At 35.6% G+C, this 21,254-nt stretch overlaps 1 protein-coding gene across 6 annotated transcripts in view; it reads left to right on the plus strand.

Annotated features, from left to right (window-relative positions):
* The window catches only part of ATAD2B (ATPase family AAA domain containing 2B), a 196,505-nt gene that overhangs the window by 102,906 nt on the left and 72,345 nt on the right, over nt 1-21,254 (plus strand). For all 6 annotated transcript variants that reach the window (XM_019021380.4, XM_055377524.2, XM_063696032.1 and 3 more), the window contains 3 exons: nt 628-939; nt 4,335-4,470; nt 13,746-13,932. In XM_019021380.4, coding sequence (XP_018876925.1) covers nt 628-939; nt 4,335-4,470; nt 13,746-13,932 — 635 coding nt within the window. The remainder of the gene's footprint in view (nt 1-627; nt 940-4,334; nt 4,471-13,745; nt 13,933-21,254) is intronic.

The raw sequence follows: 21,254 nt of genomic DNA on the forward strand, positions 1-21,254 counted from the left end.
GAGCCCAGGAGTTTGAGACCAGCCTAGGCAATATAGTGAGACCTCATCTCTACAAAAATAAATAAAAGAAAAGAAAAAAATTATACGAGTGTGGTGGCACATGCCTGTAGTCCTAGCTACTCAGAAGGCTGAAGTGGGAGAACCACTTGAGGCTGGGAGGTAGAGGTTGCAGTGAGCTGGATTGTGCAACTGCACTCCAGCCTGGCTGGGCAACAGAGTGAGACCCCTGTCTCTTGTTTATTTTTTGAGACCCTGTCTCTTAAAAAAAAAAAAACGTTGTACATTGTAATCAGTTAATCACATAATACATGGCTTTTGTTTTAAAGCTCATATCAAGGACATACTTAAGATACATAGCTTGTTTTGTTTTAATATTGTTAGCTTATGTTTTTGTTAATTAAAAATATTCAAAACATTTTTAATCTTAATGTAAGTATTCAGCCCTTTATTCAACAGTTTTGTTTGGTGATTTTAAATGGCTAGTTTTCATTTTGCTGGTAAAATTGCACATAGTTATTGATTTAGTATTGATTATGACTTTAGCTAAAGATGTGTATATTTACAAAACATAGTTGGTGCATGGAATAATGAATGTACCTTTGCTATCCTTCTCCTTTTGTGTATTAGGCTACTGTGGAGCCGATATCAAGGCCCTGTGCACTGAAGCCGCCCTGATTGCACTGCGGAGGCGTTATCCCCAGATTTATGCTAGCAGTCATAAACTGCAGCTGGATGTTTCCTCAATAGTGCTTAGTGCCCAAGATTTTTACCATGCAATGCAGAATATCGTGCCTGCTTCCCAGCGTGCTGTGATGTCTTCAGGGCATGCACTATCCCCCATCATAAGACCACTGCTGGAAAGAAGCTTCAACAACATCCTAGCAGTCTTGCAAAAAGTGTTTCCTCATGCTGAAATTAGCCAGAGTGACAAAAAAGAAGGTACGCTAAACTACTTTTTTATATTGTTAAGATGAAACAAATACAGGAATAAATAAATATAGTTTCCTCATAAGATTATTTATGTGTCACTTTTGTAATATATCTGTTTATTCAGTACTATATATTCCAGGCCTGGCATATTGCCTGGCATATGGTAGTTGCCTGGTGAATGTTTTTAAGACAAATGAATGAATGTTCACTTTTGGGACATTCTGATCATCTTAATGTAGGGCTATTACTATCTTTAGAAAGTTGACTGTAATAATAATAATAATAATAGGTTAACCTTTAAAGCCCCTAAATCATCACTTATTAATCCTTTTTTTTTTTTTTTTTTGAGATGGAGTTTCGCTCTTGTTGCCCAGGCTGGAGTGTAATGGCGCAGTCTTGGCTTACTGCAACCTCCACCTCCCGGGTACAGCGATTCTCCTGCCTCAGCCTCCTGAGTAGCTGGGATTTCAGGCACCTGCCACCACGCCCGGCTAATTTTTTTGTATTTTTAGTAGAGATAGGGTTTCACCATGTTGGCCAGGCTGGTTTCCAACTTCTGACCTCAGGTGATCCGCCCACCTTGGCCTCCCAAAGTGCTGGGATTACAGGTGTGAGCCACCCCACCCGGCCTGTTAATCCTCTTAACAGGCTTGCAGGTAAGCACTCTGATTATATAGAGCAGGGGAGTGGGAGATGTAGGCTGGTAATTTATTTTTTTTGAGACAGAGTCTCACTCTGTCACCTAGGTTGGAATGCAGTGGCCTGATCTTGGCTCACTGTAACCTCTGCCTCCCAGGTTCAAGCAGTTCTGCTGCCTCAGCCTCCCAAGTAGCTGGGATTACAGGCGTGTGCCGCCACGCCCAGCTAATTTTTGTATTTGTTTGTTTGTTTAGTAGAGATGGGGTTTCACCATATTGGTCAGGCTGGTCTCCAACTCCTGACCTCAGGTGATCCACCAGCCTTGACCTCCCAAAGTGCTGGGATTAGAGATGTGAGTCATCGCGCCCAGCCTGGTAATTTAATTAATATAAGGTCATTCAATAAGTTCTGGGGACTGCCTCAACCCAGGGAGCCTGATGACAGCCCTTGCTCTTACCTATGTTGCTATAATGCTTCTTTGGATTAAACTAATCATTTTGTTGTTATTGGTAGGGCACTCTGCAGTGTGCAGTGCTCATAGGAGTGTAAGGTATTGGTAAGGGAGTAAATAAGAACCCCGTTTTAGAGGATCTTGAGTTTTGTCAAGCCTCAGATTGTACTTTGCACCTGAGATAAAAACAGAAAACTACCTTTAAGAACATCACTCATGGCTGGGTGCGGTTGCTCATGCCTGTGTAATCCCAGCGTTTTGGGAGGCCAAGGCGGGTGGATCACCTGAGGTCAGGAGTTCAAGACCAGCCTGGCCAACATGGTGAAACCCTGTCTCTTAAAAAATTAAAAACAAAAATAAATAAATAAAATTTAAAACATCACTCATTTACAGGAAAAACATTTAAAAATTACATTGACATTCTAATCAGAATATAAAGCTCATAAACTTTGAAGGGAAAGTAATGTCTTTTGATTATCTTAATTTCTGCAGTTCCTAGCACCTTGTCTGGAATGCAGTCTGCACCAAATAGAAAATTATTCAGAGAATTATCCTAACATTAAAAATATATATAGTAAAAATTATGAATATTGTTCAATGAATCCTTCTGTCATAAATATATTTTTCAGAAACTTTAATTGTTTAGTTACAGAATCACATAAGATACCACATGGAATACCTGATTTCTTAAATTTGGCAGACAGAGGGGAATGAATATTTTACTGAATATCTGTGAGCCAGGCATGATGCCATGATTTGTGTATTTTTTATTTCTGAATTTCATAACTGGAAATGTATTTCATATGTATGTTATGTACCAAAACGTCCCAAAAAACTTACGTCACCTTTAGAAAATCATAAAAACCTCATCTTTCCTTTGGAGAGATTATCATAGCTTTTTATCTCCATTTGTGAATTACCATTTTATAGCATTATTATCTATGTTTTCTTATAGCTTTTTTGTGTGTAAATATAAAGTATGCTTTAGTTCCAGTTGGTAGAACTAGTTGCCATGAACCAGTGGAGAAGAGCAACCAAATTTTATTTGATTATCAATAATTGGTTTTTTAGCTATTTAGTCATATTATTTATTCTGGCTTGTTTTGACCTTTAGTATTTTTCTTAGATAAATATTTCCTTGTGTATGAAATTATCACTCAAAAGATACTCAGTTATTTCCCAGATTAAACTATGACTTGTACTAAATATTTAGCTTTTGTTTTGTTTTGTTTTGTTTTGTTTTGTTTTGAGACGGAGTCTGGCTCTGTCACCAAGCCTGGAGTGCAGTGGCGCAATCTTGGCTCACTGCAAGCTCTGCCTCCTGGGTTCACACCATTCTCCTGCCTCAGCCTCCGGAGTAGCTGGGACTACAGGCGCCTGCCACCACGCCCGGCTAATTTTTTTGTATTTTTAGTAGAGACAAGAGTTTCACCATGTTAGCCAGGATGGTCTCGATTAAATGTTTAGCTTTTAAAAGCCACTTGAGATCTCTATCTGCTAGCATAATTTAGCATCTCATTTTAGAATGCATCTGTATATTTTTTGTTTTGAAAGGATATGATTTCTCTTAATCTTAATTCTCTCTCATATCCCGTACACATGTAGCATTGCTTTTTATTGAATGAATTGTCAGTTTTAATTAGGCATGTTTGAAGTATAGCAACAGCTGTTCATACTTCAGGTGGTAGTCCAGGTAAGGCTTTAAGTGTTGCATTCTCAGTAGAGATTTTAGTTCCAGTTAGTTCCCTGAGTGGTAACCTAAGGCCCACAGAGAGAATAATGCTGTATGAATGAGTGTATTTTTAAGATTAGCTTTGATGGAATTTCTGACTCCATCTTAACTACACTAAGACTTCTTTGAAAAGGTGTATCTTCTTTAAAAAATAAGGGTCAATTTGTTCCTTGTTGCTTTTATAAGAACTGGCCTTGACTCAGCTAACCTACTAATTAAACCAAATATGAAATGGACTGGTTTTGGTCAAAATTTAACTCAGAGATTTTTAGTTAAATAGGTGGGATTTTGTGAGAGTGCCACATCTTTTCCAGACTTGTTTTTTTTTTTTAAAGCCAGTCAGTGAGTTCTTCCAAATTATATCTCATAACACTTAAGTAAATAGTCTGTAAAGGTGAAAGTGTTATATTAATTTTGTTTATAAGTTATTTTAAAAGCTGCAGTTTGTCAGTTTGCCTGTATTATTTGATAGATAACTTATTAATGTCATTGATTTTTTAACCCAATTTTTCTTAGCTTTGGTAGGGCACGAATATTAAATGACTTTATAAGCCTCATAACCATTGTGATTTTTTTAAACAGATATAGAAACTTTAATTTTAGAGGATAGTGAAGATGAAAATGCTTTATCAATTTTTGAGACCAGTTGTCACTCAGGATCACCAAAGAAACAGTCATCATCTGCTGCTATACATAAACCCTACCTTCATTTTACAATGTGAGTGATTTATATCAAATTTCTTTGTATTTAGAGTGATTTTTGATACTTTATGATTAGAATTATAGTATATTTTTACTTATGGTTATAACTGTGAGGATATTGTTTTTCTGTTGTTTGGACACAATTCTGGAAAACTTTTACTATGTATTCTTTTTCATGTGGTAATAGTTAGTTTGTTGGTTAACTACTTAGGTGTTTTTTCCTCCAAGTAGAAGAATCTTTCCTGCTACTTTGCTTTTTTTTTTTTTTTTTTGGAGACAGAGTCTCACTCCGTCACCCAGGGTAGAGTGCAGTGGCATGATCTTGGCTCACTGCAACCTCTGCCTCTTGAGTTTAAGCTATTCTCGTGCCTCAGCCTCCTGAGTAGTTGGGATTACAGGTGTGCACTACCACGCCCAGCTAATTTTGTATTTTTAGTAGAGATGGGGTTTCACTATGTTGTCCAGGCTGGTCTCGAATCTCAGGTGCTCTTCCCGCTTTGGCCTCCCGAAGTGCTGGGATTATAGGCGTATGCCACTGCACCTTGCTAAGTTTACTTTTTTTTAAAGTAATGGTGTAAATTTTTTCCCCCATGGAGGCAGAGGAAAGCTTACCCTTAGAAAGTCAACTCATGAGCCCCAACTTTTATTGCTTTTTATTTAAACTAAAATGGGCAGAAATGAAATATTTGCCATGATCTGGAATACTTTAATTTGTAATAAACTTTAGATGATCATTTAGGTCTCTAAGGCTGCTAAAGAGATTTCGATTTAGAAATTGTTCAGTAATTAAATAACTTTTTGATTTTCTAGAAACATTATACTTGCATAATTTGGATTTTATGATTTTTCAATTTACATTTACCCTTTTATTATCTGTGTTAAAGCAAGTTTTGCTGTGCACTATAATAGGTAAACACTTATAGTGCAAATGTAATTTTAAATTAAGAGGCCAAATAGTTTTCAAATACTAACAGCATCTTTACTTGCATTTACATAATTAGCCCCATAGTTGAAGGACCATAAAGCTTCAGTCAGGTAGATCTAATAGCACTTCTATTAGAAGAGGCTGGATTGTGTGTACTTTTAATATTTTGAACAAATTTAAGTCTCCAACTTGAAGTTTTCCCATGTAGATTTTGGTGAAATGTTGATTTGATTATTTGCATTGATAACCCTTTCTTGTTTTTCATTTTTTAAAATGAGCCTAAATTACTTTCATCTTCTCTTTTTTTCTTCATATGTTCTTTAATAGCAAACTCTTTGTAAGGTTTTTTCTTCTTCTCCAGATCCTTTCTTTTATGCTCTTGGGGAAGTTTTTTTATAGGCTATTCCAGCATTTTACAGATTTGTTTTATTGATAGTTATGGGAGAGCCAATTTTTTTTTTTTTTTTGCTTTTCGCCTGGCTAGCTTGTGTGTCTGTGTCTCTCTGTCTCTCTCTCTTTCTCTCTCTCTCTCCCCCCTCCCTCTCTTCTTCCCTCCCTCCCTCCATCTCCCTCTCTTCTTCCCTCCCTCCCTCCCTCTCCCTCTCTTCTTCCCTCCCTCCCTCCCTCTCCCTCTCTTCTTCCCTCCCTCCCTCCCTCTCCCTCTCTTCTTCCCTCCCTCCCTCTCCCTCTCTTCTTCCCTCCCTCCCTCCCTCCCTCTCCGTCTCTTCTTCCCTCCCTCCCTCCCTCCCTCTCCCTCTCTTCTTCCCTCCCTCCTTCTCTCTCTCTCTCTCTCTATGTGTGTGTGTGTGTGTGTGTTTGTGTATGTGTGTTTGACAGTTATAGTTATTTGGATTTGTATGATGTAGTAGCAGAAACAAAGTATCAAAAGACGTGTTTAATTTTATAAGATAATTGTCGTCAATAAAGGAATACAGAAATAGATTTTGATATTAGAAAGTATCATGTGCAGTGTTAAGTTTGACTTTTTATTGAGGACATTTCCTGCCACTGATTTAATGTGAAACATTGGTATGGCTCATTTTGTTTTAGCTTTTCTGAAAGAATTGGTTTAATTTTAGCTTCCTTTACATAAGCTTTTCTAGTTCATTCATTTGACTTTGATTAAATAATGAGACAGCTATATGGTAGAATAAGCATTTTTTAGATGTTTTAATAATATTTATTCACTTATTTCTTTATTCACCTACCCATTTATCCAATTTCTCTTTGTTTACCCTATGCCAGGCATTGTATGAGATGCTGAAAACATAAGCATGAATAAGATATAACATAGTTCTTACTTTGGAGAAGGTCTCATGGTTGGGGGTGACAAACATTTCAATATGGCGAAAGTGCTATGAAAGCAGAACTAATTCTGCTGGAAGTCTGGGAAGGTTTCACAGGAGAAGTAGTGATATTTGCTGTCCTTTTCATTATGAAGGGATGGGAGTTTGCATCTGAGTGCTTTTTACAAATTAGATACTCGCTTGGTATGTAAAGATCTGTGCTTCATATTCAGTAATATATATATAGGCCCCTTAACAATCATATTGCATTTGTGGTATCTTCATTTTATAGATGAGGAAACTGAAGTCACAGAAGTTAAATAAATTGCCCATGATCCTGTTGCTAGCAGGTGGCAGAGCCAGACTCTGTGCTGTTTCCTAAGACCATATTTTTCCAAGTTATTTCTGAGCTTAATAAGTAGCTAGGGAATTGCATTGCTTCTTTAGGTAAGTTAAGCCATATATTTCACACTCTCCAAGAAGCATACACTTTAGAATTAAGGCCTTTAGTATGGGCAACATATAGTCTTTTTTGTTTGGTTGGTTTAGTTTTCTGTTTGAGCAAGATACATTAGCATTACAGATCAATGCAGAAGAAAAGGTGCTCGGCCAGAATAAAGCATAACTTTAGTGCTGGTTTTTAGTCACACTAGCCTGGGTATTGCTGGTGAATTTCTGGGAATAGTCTCCTGAAACAATGTTGAAACCTTTTCTTTTTTACATTTAATATAAAGGAGAAGTCAAGATAGTTAAGGTTTACCAATCTGGTAGAGAAGCTTTATGATGGAAAATAAATTTTCTTTCTTACTTTATATTACCATAAGGGTGACTAGAAACAGAATTTTCTGAGGTTTTTCAAATGAAAATAGCTTTGTTTTTTCTGATTAGAAAGATGATATACACTGTAGAAAATTCAAGTAATAAAGAAGAGCATAAAGAAGAAAGTAAAAATTAAAGCCCCAGCACTTGCAGGTAATATTTGTTAAAGTTTTGGTGACCACACTTCCATGTCCTCTCTATGCATGTATAATGTATAGACCCATACATTATCTGGATTATATCCTCCTATAAGTTGTTAATATAACTTACTTTTTCATCCACTATGTTAGGAATATTATTTCATGTCAGTGTATGTTTAATATGACTGTTTTAAGATAGCTGCATATTATCTTGCACTTTGGATATTCCATAATTTATAGACCCTTGTTGGTAAAATTTGAAGTTTTCAAGTTTCTTCTTTTATGAACAATAGACTTGTTTCTAAGTATACATCTTTACACCACTATCTGATTCAAAGCATAAGGTAAATTTTAAGAACTGCAATTGCTGTGTCAAAGAGTGTATACATTTAACATGTTGACACAGATTGTTAAATTGCTTTCCAGAAGGCTTGTACTAGTTTACATTTCTCATACTAATGTATGAGAGTAGTATTTTTCTTATACCATTGTCAATTCTGAGCACTGTCTTTTAAAATCTTTACAAACCAGATAGATGAATATAATATCTTTTTGTTTAGTTGACTTGTTCATTTGTTCTTTCATATATTCATTCACTCATTCAAATGTTTTGTAAAAGTGCCCATCATGTTCCAGACATTGTCCTGGGTAGTTGGGATAGGTCAGTGAACAAAATAGGGTAAGATCCTGGCCCTCATTTAACTTATATTTTTAAACGGAGGAGACATTCAGTAAAATAATAAATGTAATAGCTTGCTAGATAGATAAACTGTTAGAAGATAAGTACTATGGGGAAAAAATGTAGAAGATAGTAAGAGGCTGGGGAATCCCTAGGAGTGGAGTGAGTTACTGAATTCTTTTGGGCATACATTTTGGCATATTTAGATCTATCACATATAATTTCAGAAAAGTTGTGCTTTTCTTCCACTAGTTGTGAGGATATCAATTTTGCCATCCTCTCATTGATAATGGGTATTACAATTAATTTTTGGTTTATTAATCTAACAGATAAAAGATGTCCATCATTATTTTCATTTATATTTTCTCATTTTTTAAAAATCTCTGTGTTAATGACTACCATTTTGTTCTCAAGCCTACATTGCTCTTGAGCTTCAGACCCTGACCAGTGGCCCATCTCTCCTTTGTTGTACCATGGATCTTTCCGTACATAGCTGGACTGTATCATACGCCTCTTCTCTTCATGTGACTCCTATGAGCCATCATTCATTCAGTTGTCTCAGCTAGAATTTGACGTCATTCTCAAGTTCTTTCCTTTTGTCTAGTCAATGACCAAGTCTTTCTGATTTTTCTTACTAAGTAAGTCTCATCGCAGGCTATTCCTTCTTTCTCTAACACTATTCTTGTTGAACTGTCATTCACATGTCATGCCTGGGTTACTATAGCAGATGCCTGATTATCTTTCCTCTCATTTGCCTTCTTTCAAAACCCTTTCCCATGCTGACAATGCTGAGATAGAGTTATCTTCCCTAAACATGTATATGATTATCTTGTTACTCTAAAGTATCTTAATGCTTCCCCATTGTCTTCAGTACACATTCCAAACTTTTTTTTTTTTTTTTCGGAGACGGATTTCATTCTTTTTGCCCAGGCTGGAGTGCAGTGGTACGATCTCAGCGCACTGCAACCTCCACCTCCCGGGTTCAAGTGATTCTCCTGCCTCAGCCTCCCAAGTTGCTGGGATTACAGGTGCCTGCCACCACGCCTGGCTAATTTTTTGTGTATTTTTAGTAGAGTCAGGGTTTCACCATGTTGGCCAGGATGGTCTCGATCTCTTGACCTCATGATCTGCCCGCCTTGGCCTCCCAAAGTGCTGGGATTACAGGCGTGAGCCACTGCGCCAGGCCACATTCCAAACTTTTAACGTGGCTTACAAAACCCTTTGTAGCCCTTCGTAGTCTAACTTACCTTCTTTTTTCTCTCCCCACCCTAGTACCTTTACTGTACCCTCCACAACGTGTCCCCAGTACTTCAAAACAAACAAAACCAAAACTGGCTGTATGAACTGTATTAGTTACCCCAAAGAGCCATGTTCTTTTTAACCGTTGGTCCTTTGCACATCCTGTTTGCAGTCTTGGAATTCCTCTCTTGTACCTCCAATCTGTTGGGTTTTTGCCTTGGTAACACTTTTCCAGGAATGCCTTCTATGAGTCTCTAATTGGTATCTTCCATAGCACTGTGTACTTAAACAGTACCCCTTATTAATCACATTGAATTATAGTAATTTGTGTACTAACTTTTTTTACTAAATACCACTCAGTTATGCGCTCTATGATAACACTGGTATTGTTTGATACTTAGGGCTAAGGCATTCAGCATAGGAGGCATTCTATAGTTATATAATTAAATAAACATTTTAAAAAGTTTCCTATTTCTATTTTCTCTTTGAATTGTCTTGTTTTACGTCCTTTGCCCATGGACATTTTTGAAAACTATGCATATAAACTCTTTATACATTAAGAACCATTCCTGTTTATGACAAATTCTTTTTATTAAATTTTCTTCATATGTTTTTTCAATTAATTTTGTTTCTGAGATAGGATTATGTTGCCCAGGGTAGTCTTGAACTCGTGAGCTCAAGTGAGCCTCCCAACTCAGCCTCCCAAGTAGCTGGGATTACAGGCATGTTCGACCGTGCCCTGCTCTGTAGCAAATTCTTTATGCCATTTGGTTGTTTGCTGTTTGGTTCAGATTATAATTTTTGGGTTACAGAGGTTTTTAGATTATTATGAATTAAAAATAAATGAATCTTTTAATTTAAATTTTGTGTTAGAATTCATTTTGTTTATGCTGTGAAATGACCTGAATCCTCCGTTTTTAAACATTTATTTTATTATCCATTTCTGTTCCTTTTATTTTATTTTATTTTTGAGACAAGGTCTCATTCTGTCACCCAGGCTGGGATGCAGTGGCACCATCATGGCTCACTGCAGCCTTGACCTCCTAGACACATGTGATTCTCCCACCTCAGTCTCCTGGTGGCTGGGACTACAGGTGCACACCACCACACCTGGCTAATTTTTTTTTTTTTTAAATTTTTTGTAGAGATGGGGTTTTGCCATGTTGCCCAGGCTTGTCTCAGAACACCTGGGCTCAAATGATCCCCCCACCTCAGTCTCCCATGTGCTGGGATTACAGGTGTGAGCCACTGTGCTGCCCTCATTTATTTTTTATGATTCTTTTCTTAGATGAAATTGTTTCATCTAAGAAAATATAAATTCTTATACATTTTATAAATTTATATTCATATAAACTTATATATTTATTATAATTCATATTATTTTATAATATATTATAAAATAACAAAATAACAAAATAATTTATATGACTTATAAATATTTTATAATTCATATAATTTTTATAAACATGCATATAAATTATTTCATTTTATATGAAATTCTTTCATATAGTGATTACAATTAATCATTTCGTAGGCTGCCTTTTATGTTTGTTTCTTTGATATATTCTACATTCTATTAATTGTTATTCTATAATATGTTTCAGTATAAAGTAGGACACATCTTAACATAGTGGGTTCAGAACCTGAGCTTTGCAGTCAAATGGGCTTGAATGACAATTTGAACTCTTCCCCCTGGTTATACAACTTTGTAGTTAACCTCCACGAGCCCTGGTTTCTTATCTGTTTAATAAAATGAAACTATGTGTTTCACAGAATTGTTAAGAAAATTGAACAAGAAATCTCTATGAAGTGCTTGTTACTAAAACATGTTTGAATGCATTAAAATTGGTAGCATTTTTTTTTTTTTTGAGACTGAGTCTCACTCTGTCGCAGTGGTGAGATCTCGGCTCACTGCAACCTCTGCCTCCCAGGTTCAAATGATTCTCTTGCCTCTGTCTTCTGAGTAGCTGGGACTACAGGCACGTGCCACCACGCCCAGCTAATTTTTTGTATTTTTAGTAGAGACGGGGGTTTCACCGTGTTAGGCAGGATGGCCTCCATCTCCTGACCTTGTGATCCGCCAGCCTCAGTCTCCCAAAGTGCTGGGATTACAGGCGTGAGCCACTGTGCCCGGCTGGTAGCATGTTTTAAAAAGTTTTCTTGATGTTCTTACTTGATTGTTCTTTCAGTTAAAGTTGTGAGTAAGTTGAAACTCCCCTCCTCCCAAAAATTCTTTTGGGATTTCAACTTGAAAATCCTATGTGTATAAAATAAAAAAGTAAATGGGTTAGGAAGAATTGACGTCTTTATGTATTTAGTCTTTGTGTTCAGGCTCAGTTTCACTCTTTTCTTGCTAAGACTATAATTAGATAATGTTTGTTTTACCTTTTTAATTTTTTTTTTTTTTGCAGTGAATAGGATCTCCTTTCCTTTTTTACAATGGTTATTGATGGTGTTTAGGAAATCTATTGATTTTTCTATTTCTTCTGTCTTGTTACTTTGCTGGTAGATTCTGACAGTTTTTGGTTGATTTCTTGGATTTGCTACTACGTAATGATATCCTTTACAGGTATCAATTTTTTCCCTTATTGCTTTCTACTAGTTCCATTTTAAATTTGCTTTATTCTTATTGCATTGCCTTAGAATGTCTAGTACTACCGATAGTGAGAGTAAACTTTATTTCATTTGTTATTTTAATGGTGCTGTAGAATCTCAAAATTACAAGTCAAGTTTGGTTTAATATATTTTCCTTCTCTGGTATGGAGCTTTAGATGTCATCTGTCAGGGTAGTAACAGTTAGTTTTTGTTGTTACAGAAATATAATTTGTGTTGGAAGAAGTTTATATATATATATATATATATTTGTTATTTTAAAAATTGTGATTGTTTTAGTTTGTTCCTGCTGCTGTAACAAAATACCTTAAACAGATTAATTTATAAACAACCTACATTTATTTATTTATTTATTTTTATTATACTTTAAGTTTTGGGATACATATGCAGAATGTGCAGGTTTGTTACGTAGGTATACATGTGCCATGGTGGTTTGCAGCACCTATCAACCCGTCATCTGCATTAGGTATTTCTCCTAATGCTATCCCTCCCCTGGCCTCCCACCCCCGGACAGGCCCCAGTGTGTGATGTTCCCCTCCCTGTGTCCATGTGTTCTCATTGTTCAACTCCCACTTATGAGTGATAACATAACAACATAAATTTATTGCTCACAGTTAACGGAGGCTGAAAGTCTAAGATAAAGGCTCTGGCAGATTTGGTGTCTTCTGGGGGCTTGGTTTCTGCCTCTAAGATGATGCCTTGACCGCTGCTTCCTCTGGAGGGGAACAACAATGTCCTCACATGGCAGAAGGGATTGAAGGGACTAGCTAGTTTTATTATCAAGCCCTTTGATAATATAACTAATCCATTCATGAGGGCTGACTGCTCATGACTTAATCACCTCCTAAAGGCCCTGCCTGTTAATTGAGTCCTACATTTGGGATAATCTTCAGATCTACCTCTTTGTCAAAAAGTGAGATTCCTAACATTTAACCTTGGATAACTAATAACTAAATGATACTGGAGTTTAATGCATCTTCAAGTTAATATATGTGGTATGATAGCAGGAATACCAAGGTTATTTTATTTTATTTTAAAGTGGATTTATTTTATTATTTGTTTGTTTGTTTGTTTGTTTTTTGAGATGGAGTTTTGCTCTTGTTGCCCAGGCTGGAGTGCAGTGGTGTGATCCCGGCTCACTGCAACCTTCGCCTCCCGGGTTCAAGCGATTCTCTTGCCTCAGCCTCCTGAGTAGCTGGGATTACAGATGCCCGCCACCACAGCCAGCTAATTTTTGTATTTTTACTAGAGACGGGGTTTCACCATGTTGGCCAGGCTGGTCTTGAACTCCTGACCTCAGGTGATCCGCCCACCTTGGCCTCCCAAAGTGCTAGGATTACAGGCGTGAGCCACTGCGCCCGGCCTTTAAAGTGGATTTTACACTTTTATATCTTGGTTATTAATATGGTCAGAGATACCAACATTTTAAAACCATAATTAATAAAAAAATAAGTCACTATACTAAAATGATATAGGAAAGTTCTGTTAATTTGGAGTTAAATTGTTTTAATGTAAAAATTTTGCCTGATATTTCATATTTGTCTTCAGAATGTATGACTTTGAAATAATTATGTCTTACATGTATTACAGGTCACCATATCATCAGCCAACCTCTTACAGGCCACGCTTATTGCTCTCTGGAGAACGGGGCTCAGGTCAAACTTCTCACCTTGCTCCAGCACTTTTGCACACACTAGAAAGATTCTCTGTGCATAGACTAGATCTCCCAGCACTTTATTCAGTTAGTGCCAAAACACCTGAGGAATCATGTGCACAGGTAGGTTTGTACCACATCAGAGCACTTCCAACCTTCTTATTGCTTATAATTTGGTAGTATTTCTAGTGTGTAGTGTTACGATAAGATTTTTTCAGAGTACGATATGAATATTAACTTTTTGTTGATTATTCATTAGCATTCTAGTATTAGTGTAAAGGATCCTTTTGATGCATACAGTTTTTTAAGTGAGCTCATTGTCTTTCTCATGATCCTCCTTACTGAAATTTTAATACCCTGTGTCATTATGCATTGTAGAAAGGGAGTTTATTTTGCCTTTTTCTGACCCTCTGTTCAAAGTTGTGGTCTCAGAGCAGTTTCAGACTTCTGTCTTTTCTTAGAGCCTTATCATAGAAAGGGAAATTATATCCAATTTGAGATAATCAGGATTTAATATTTATATTAGAATAGTGATAGCAGTTCAAAAATTATAGATATTTGTGTTGACAGTTGTGTATTTGACATTTGATTTTCAACTATTTTGTATTTACTGGTTTGTGAAGCAAAGTTCTAGTGGGGCTGTTTATATTTCTTGAGGTTGTTATATATAACCATGGATATGTTATGTCATATTGAAACTAGGGATGAGGGTAATACATTTTTTGAGCCAAGGGACCATATCTAAGCCATTTTTGTAACTCTGACAAGGTGTCTAGCTGATAGTAAGTGGTCATTAAATGTTTGAATAATAATGTTTCAAATAAGTTAGAGAGAGGAATGCCACTTTGTACTTTGATACTTAGCCTACTTTTAGAGTTAAATAACTGGAGTAGTAACACTTAAAACATTTCACACAATTTTGTTGTTTTTTTCCCAGTTACGTTTTCTGAATACTTAACACATATACTGTAATTATCTAACTGAAAGCCATTTCCTACATTGTAGCAAGAAATATGCATTTTTTAAACAGTTCATAGTAGTATTGATTTAGTTTCTATTTTACTCACAGTTCTCTGGATATGAACACCCTACCAGCACTTCATCACTTTTAAAGCCCTATTTAAAGGTTTCTTTCCAAAACCCTTGAATTAAATGCTATCTACCAGTATTTTGCTCCGAGTTTGACACATTTAACTCATCCTGGGTGTGTTTTCCAATAATGTTGATTTATATGTTTGCTCATATTTTTCTTTTTAGAGAGACAAAATTACTGCAGGTTGTATGCAAGTAAAAGAATTACTCAGTACCATTTAAAATAAATACAAATGATTTAGTAGAAAAATATAAATCAACAAAATTGACCCCAGAGAAGAGAGAATCTAAACAATCACTGTGGAAGAAGAAATTCAGCAAGTATCTTAAAACCACTAAACATAGATGGTTTCACAGGTGAATTATTTTAATCTTAAAGGATAAGATCATTTTGATGCTAGTTACACTGTTCCAAAAGCATAGGAATAGGAGGAAAGCTGTGAAATTGGCAAAATCAACAATATCACACCTTTCAGGGAAATACAAAATAAAACTGTAGACCAATCTCATTTCAGCAATGTTCACAAAGAAACTATTACAAATGAAATCTAGTAGCGCATCAAAAGAATAGTATAACATTACTAAAGCATGCAAGATTAATTCAGTTAGACATTGAGAGATCTAAGTATTGGAAAGGATACATTGAATTTGTAAGTATTTGCCTATGATGTGATTAATTATATGGAGAACTTACAGTGTCAACTAAAAAATGATGTAAGACAATAAAGAAATTCCATAAGGTGGACACTTTCAAAGTTAATGTTTTAAAATGATAGTTTTCTCTTATAAATACTATAATAAGTTAGAAATATAATGGAAGAAGAGGTCCCAATTGGAATAGCAACTAAGTTTACGTAGGAATTAGCAGAAACAATATGAAGGGACTATGAGAAGAAAACTAAAAGTTGCTGAGGGGGACAGTTGAATATATGAAAGACATACCTTATTTGTTTGTTTCCAAACCCAAAGGCCAGAGAAGTCTCCCACCAGGAATGCTCTGCCTTTCATAGTATCATCAATCTTCTTGGCTGGGGGAAGAAGCCATCTTTATTAAGGAGGCCAGAGCTGGGCTAGTCTCATGTATTCTTCCCATATCCCTAAAGTAAATATATATATTTACTTTATAAAATATATATAAATATATATTACTTATATATAAATAAATTACGTATATATAAGTAATTACTTATATATAATAATTATATATAATTATATATAATTACTTATATATTATAATTTATAGTAATTATATATAATTATATATAATTACTTATATATTATAATTTATAGTAATTATATATAAATAAATTACTTATATATAATAAATAAATTATATAAATTACTGTGCTAAATTTTTATATAAATATAAAATATATATATTTTATATTTTATTATATATATATATATATTTTTTAAGATGGAGTCACGCTCTGTTGCCCAGGCTGGAGTGCAGTGGCGCAATCTCAGCTCACTGCAACCTCCGCCTCCTGGGTTCAAGCGATTCTCCTGCCTCAGCCTCCCAAGTAGCTGGGACTACAGGCGCGTGCCACCATGCCCAGCTAATTTTTTGTATTTTTAGTAGAGACGGTGTGTCACCATGTTAGCCAGGATGGCCTTGATCTTCTGACTTTGAGATCTGCCCGCCTTGGCCTCCCAAAGAAGTATCTTTAGATATTTGGCATTTGGGTCTCAAACTAAGCTTGTAGACTTCAAAATTTGGTTGTCTGAAACTAAAATCTCTACCTTGAGATCTCAGGAGCTTATGTTGTAAACCAAAAGCCAAGAATTTTGTTTGTTATCTTCAGTCTTCTGATCAACTCTTTTGAGGCAAGAGGTTTGGAATGTTCTACATAGATAAATTTCAAATGTATTTGATTGGGCAGTTAAAAATCTGTTGAGCGTTCAACTCCATATGTGAATGTACTTCTAGTGTGTGTATGTGTGTGCATGTGTGTGTACACACTACTATTAATCTTTATATCAGTAAATAGCAAAGCTTAGATGTTTTTTCTGCTTTAGATATCAATTAAATGTCAATATTCTCATCACCTCTTACTCTCAGCTCCCATGATCTGATCATTGCTCCAGATCTCTGCATTGGGAGTGAACCACTATATAGGAACAAGAAAGTGTGGGGATTTGGGATGGGCATATCTCAGTGAATACTTCACAGTGTCATCTGCATAGAGAGAGCCATGCCTGGCTAGAATACTTATGGTGACTTCATACTAATGATAATGTTGTGTTAATATGTGGAGCTTTAGAGGAAGAAGCACACTTTGTTTGTAATTACTGTGCTAAATTTCTTTAGTTCAGAATGTAGACTCACGTCAAATTATGCAGATTAAAATCTCAGTTGTGGATGTGACTTGAACAAGTTGCTTAATACTCTGAGCCTTAATTTTCTCATCTGTGAAATGGAGATGACACCATGAGGTTATCAAATAGGCTTGACATATAGTCCTCAACGAAAGTTAGTTATAATCATGCTTATTACTACTACCATTGCTGCCACTGCTACTGCTTACAGCTAATGAATGGTAAGACTTTAAATTCAAAGGCTGTGAGGTTTTTTCCTAAATTAATGTATAAATTAAGTACAGTTCTAATTATAATCTCCTCAAAACTTAGGGGGAGAAGTTAAAAAAAAGAGTTCTGTTTCTTCTAGAAAATAAATATGAGAGTAGCAAGGAGAATTCTGGAGGAAAAAGTGTCATTAGGGGGCCCTACGAAAATTGTAAGGGTTAATAGAGTTACAGTAATAAAGAAAGTGTGCCTGTGCAAGAGTAGACAAAGTAATAGAACAGAAGAGACTATTCATGCTTAGACTTTTGTAGAAGTAGAATTTGATGGTGATGACCACAATGGCGATGACATTTCATATCAGTAGATGGAAGAAATGGATTATTTACCAAATGGTCTTGGAAAACTGGCAAGCTCCTCCAGTAGGGGAAAAAGCAAAATAAATAAAACTGGGATTTCCCACTTTTTTCTGTAGCCCAAAATAAACTCTACATGGGCAGTGGAACTATAAAAGTACTGGAAAAATTCACAAGGTCAGTATATTTATTATCTTATGTGTGAAAGTAATTTCTAAACAATGCACAAAAACTAGAAAACATAAAGATATGAAGGAATTTGATTATATAAAATTTTAAATTACACATGGCAAAAAGCATTCTTTAGATTAAATTAATAGATATAGTCTGGGAAAAAGTATATTTGTAGCAGATATGTTGGGAACAAGTTTTCTAAATATGGGCAAATACCTTAAAATCAGTAAGAAGAAAGAATAGCAATCTAATATAAAAATTGGCAAAATAGAAACATGCTATTCATGGGGGAAAATAAAAAGTAACCAATAAAAATGTGAAAAGATTCTAAGCTTCACTTAAGTGAAAATAAAGTATCAGATTTTTTTTTTTTTTTTTTAAAGCTTGATAATGCCATTTGGAGATGTGGACTGCTTAGACTTAGTGGAAATGTAAATTTATTTGATGTTTTTGGAGTGTAATTTGGCACTATCTTTTAAAATTTCAAGTACCACATTGGTGTAGTGTGAGAAAAGAAAATAACATTTCAAATGCATATACCTTTTGACCCAGGAATTCTATGTTTAGGAATTTTTCCTAAAGATACGTTAGCTACAAGTATTCATTGCTAAATGAACAAGGATATTTGTCACTGTGTCGTGTGTATAATTGCCACACGAAACATAAAGGCAAACAAACTGAATATCCCTTCACGTGGGACCAGCTAAAATTAGTTATGGTGTATCTTGACATACAAAGGAGTACTGTCTAGCCATTAACATGAATGAGATAGATTTACATGGGCTGAAAAATGCAGGTGACATTAGTGAAAAAAGCAAGTATTCTCAAAAACTGTTAATATGGTTGCTTTGGCTTGGGGAGAAGGAATCTGGAAGATTGGGAAATGTGTGAACTTTGCCTTTTTAGTTTATGCTATACTGTTTAGAAAATTCTCTTTTTTGAAGTTTTTATTTGACTGTATCAAGCAAGCTAAAGATGAAGAAAATCACTTTGAAAGAGAAATATTTTCTTTTCTTTTCTTTTTTTTTTTTTGAGACAGGGTTTTGCTCTTGTTGTCCAGGCTGGAGTACAATAGCGTGATCTCGGCTCATTGCAACCTCCGCCTCCCGGGTTCAAGTGATTCTCCTGTCTAAGCCTCCTGAGTAGGTGGGATTATAGGCGCCCACCACCACACCCAGCTAATTTTTGTATTTTTAGTAGAGGTGGGGTTTCACCATGTTGGCCAGGCTGGTCTGGAACTCCTGACCTCAGGTGATCTACCCGCCTCTGCCTCCCAAAGTGCTGGTTGTAATCTAGTCATGAGCCACTGCGCCCGGCCAAGAGAAATATTTTCAAAGTGAGAAAGGTTTTTTTATTTTTGTTTATAGTTGTTCCTTATGGCTAATTTGTATATATATTCACAAACATTACTGGTTTAATGTTATTTAAGTAAAGGTAAGGAAACACTTAGGAAGCATTGTAGTGAACTATATATTGATGTTATAGGGTTTTGTTTTTTTTTTCCTGATTTTTTTCATGGCATCATTCTCAATCTTGCTTGGCCAACTTTGAATTCTAACTTCATCCTCTGGTCTCTTGTACGCTTCTTGGCTTTTACTACTTTTTTGTTTTGGTGGGAAGGAGAGAGGTGTCACTTGGTAGTGAAAAACAATGAAAACTCACTATCATTTTGGTTGTATTTCACTTTCTCTAGTACATTAAGGCATCTCATCTTCTGAGTTTATACCTAAGAGCTTCTGGGTTAGAAGTCGAGCTTACTCTAGAGTGACCCCTCCTGGATAGGCAGTCTGCCAGGACGAGCCATGAAGTGCAGTCATGATAGCAGACACCCACCCTCTATCTGAACACTGGCCAGAGACCAGATGTCTTGGCTAATCTGTGATTATATGTGTCTTAAGTGCATATTTAAAATTATGTTACATTCATAAATATAACACTATCTTTGCTAACAAATTCGGCAAGAAGAAGCTGTTACATAATGTAAGAGGAATTTTTAAATAATTGGTAAAGGTTGGCAAACCAGGTTATAAGTGGGTACAAAAGCCCTAGGGAAGAGAGTGCATGAGTCAGGTGCTGAAACACTGGAAAGACTGAAAAAGATTCTCTTTTCTTCTGTTCTATATTCCTTTTTGGTTCTTCCTTTTTGCTTCACCTTTCTTGGGAGCTAGTCCTCCTGTACTCAGAGGTATCTCTCTAAATCGATGTGTAATATAAGGGTTTAGTCTGTGGTAAGTTATTCTTGCATGTTTTCTCTTTTCCCCAGGCTCTAAAATACTTAATATAAATTAAGTTTGGTATTTAGTAGTGTAACAAGAACATGAAAGGCAGTCTTAAAAGGAATCTTAAATCACTTTTAAAGGGCTGTATGTATATGCGTGGTAAGGTGGGAGACCCCTACTTGATATTGTTTATACTGTGGGGATCATGTTTCATTTTATGTCTATCCTTTAAAACATACATGCACAAGAATATACATGACAGAACTTTCTTTTCTCCTTCTGACGGATTCAGCTATTGATTAATATTATCAATTGGAGTGAAAAATGGCAGAGTTAGTGTCAACTATATTAAAAAGCAATGTTTTTCTTATTGTTTCTTAAGATTTAGTATGCATAAGAATCACCTGAGTGTACTTATTCAAATTTCTGATTTTCTGGCTCCACACCCATAGATTGTGATTCACTCAATTTGGAATGAGTCCCAGGAATCTGTACTTTGTAAAAATGCATCTCAGATATTACTATTCTAGGTTTTCAATAGCTCTCACTTTGAGCTATAGTACTTTAGCTGGTCACTAGACATTAGTCCAACATTTATTACTGAAACAAATGCGCGCACGCGCGCGTGTGTGTGTGTACACACATATGTTACTGAGCATTTCACAGTCTTCTGAAGGCTTTGGAAGGAGAATGAGAACCCTTGGTATGGCCTGGAAGATTTATGGTTGCCTCCTTAAGTTCACAAGTAATTACTGAGTCCTACAACAAGGCAGGAGATGTTAATATCGGTAGTAAAAGACCTTTGGTATTAACACTCTTAAAAAACAAAACAAAACTATGATTCTCTTTTTCTGACATCCTCAAATATAATTTTTGCCTCCTGTATATTTCTATTGTTGATTTAGAAAAAAGGAACTAATAAGCGTGCTATATTTTATCTTTTTCATTATTAGAGAGGTTTCATTCAATTAATACATTTATATATGGTCTGAAAAGCTTTGGAGTTTATGTACTGTGTGGTGTTGGGAATAATTTCAAAAGGTGAATAAGGTCTTTTCTTGGTGAAAATTTAAATGCATTT

The sequence above is a fragment of the Gorilla gorilla genome, chromosome 12 (assembly GCF_029281585.2).
Source record: "Gorilla gorilla gorilla isolate KB3781 chromosome 12, NHGRI_mGorGor1-v2.1_pri, whole genome shotgun sequence".
Taxonomy (NCBI): Eukaryota; Metazoa; Chordata; class Mammalia; order Primates; family Hominidae; genus Gorilla; species Gorilla gorilla.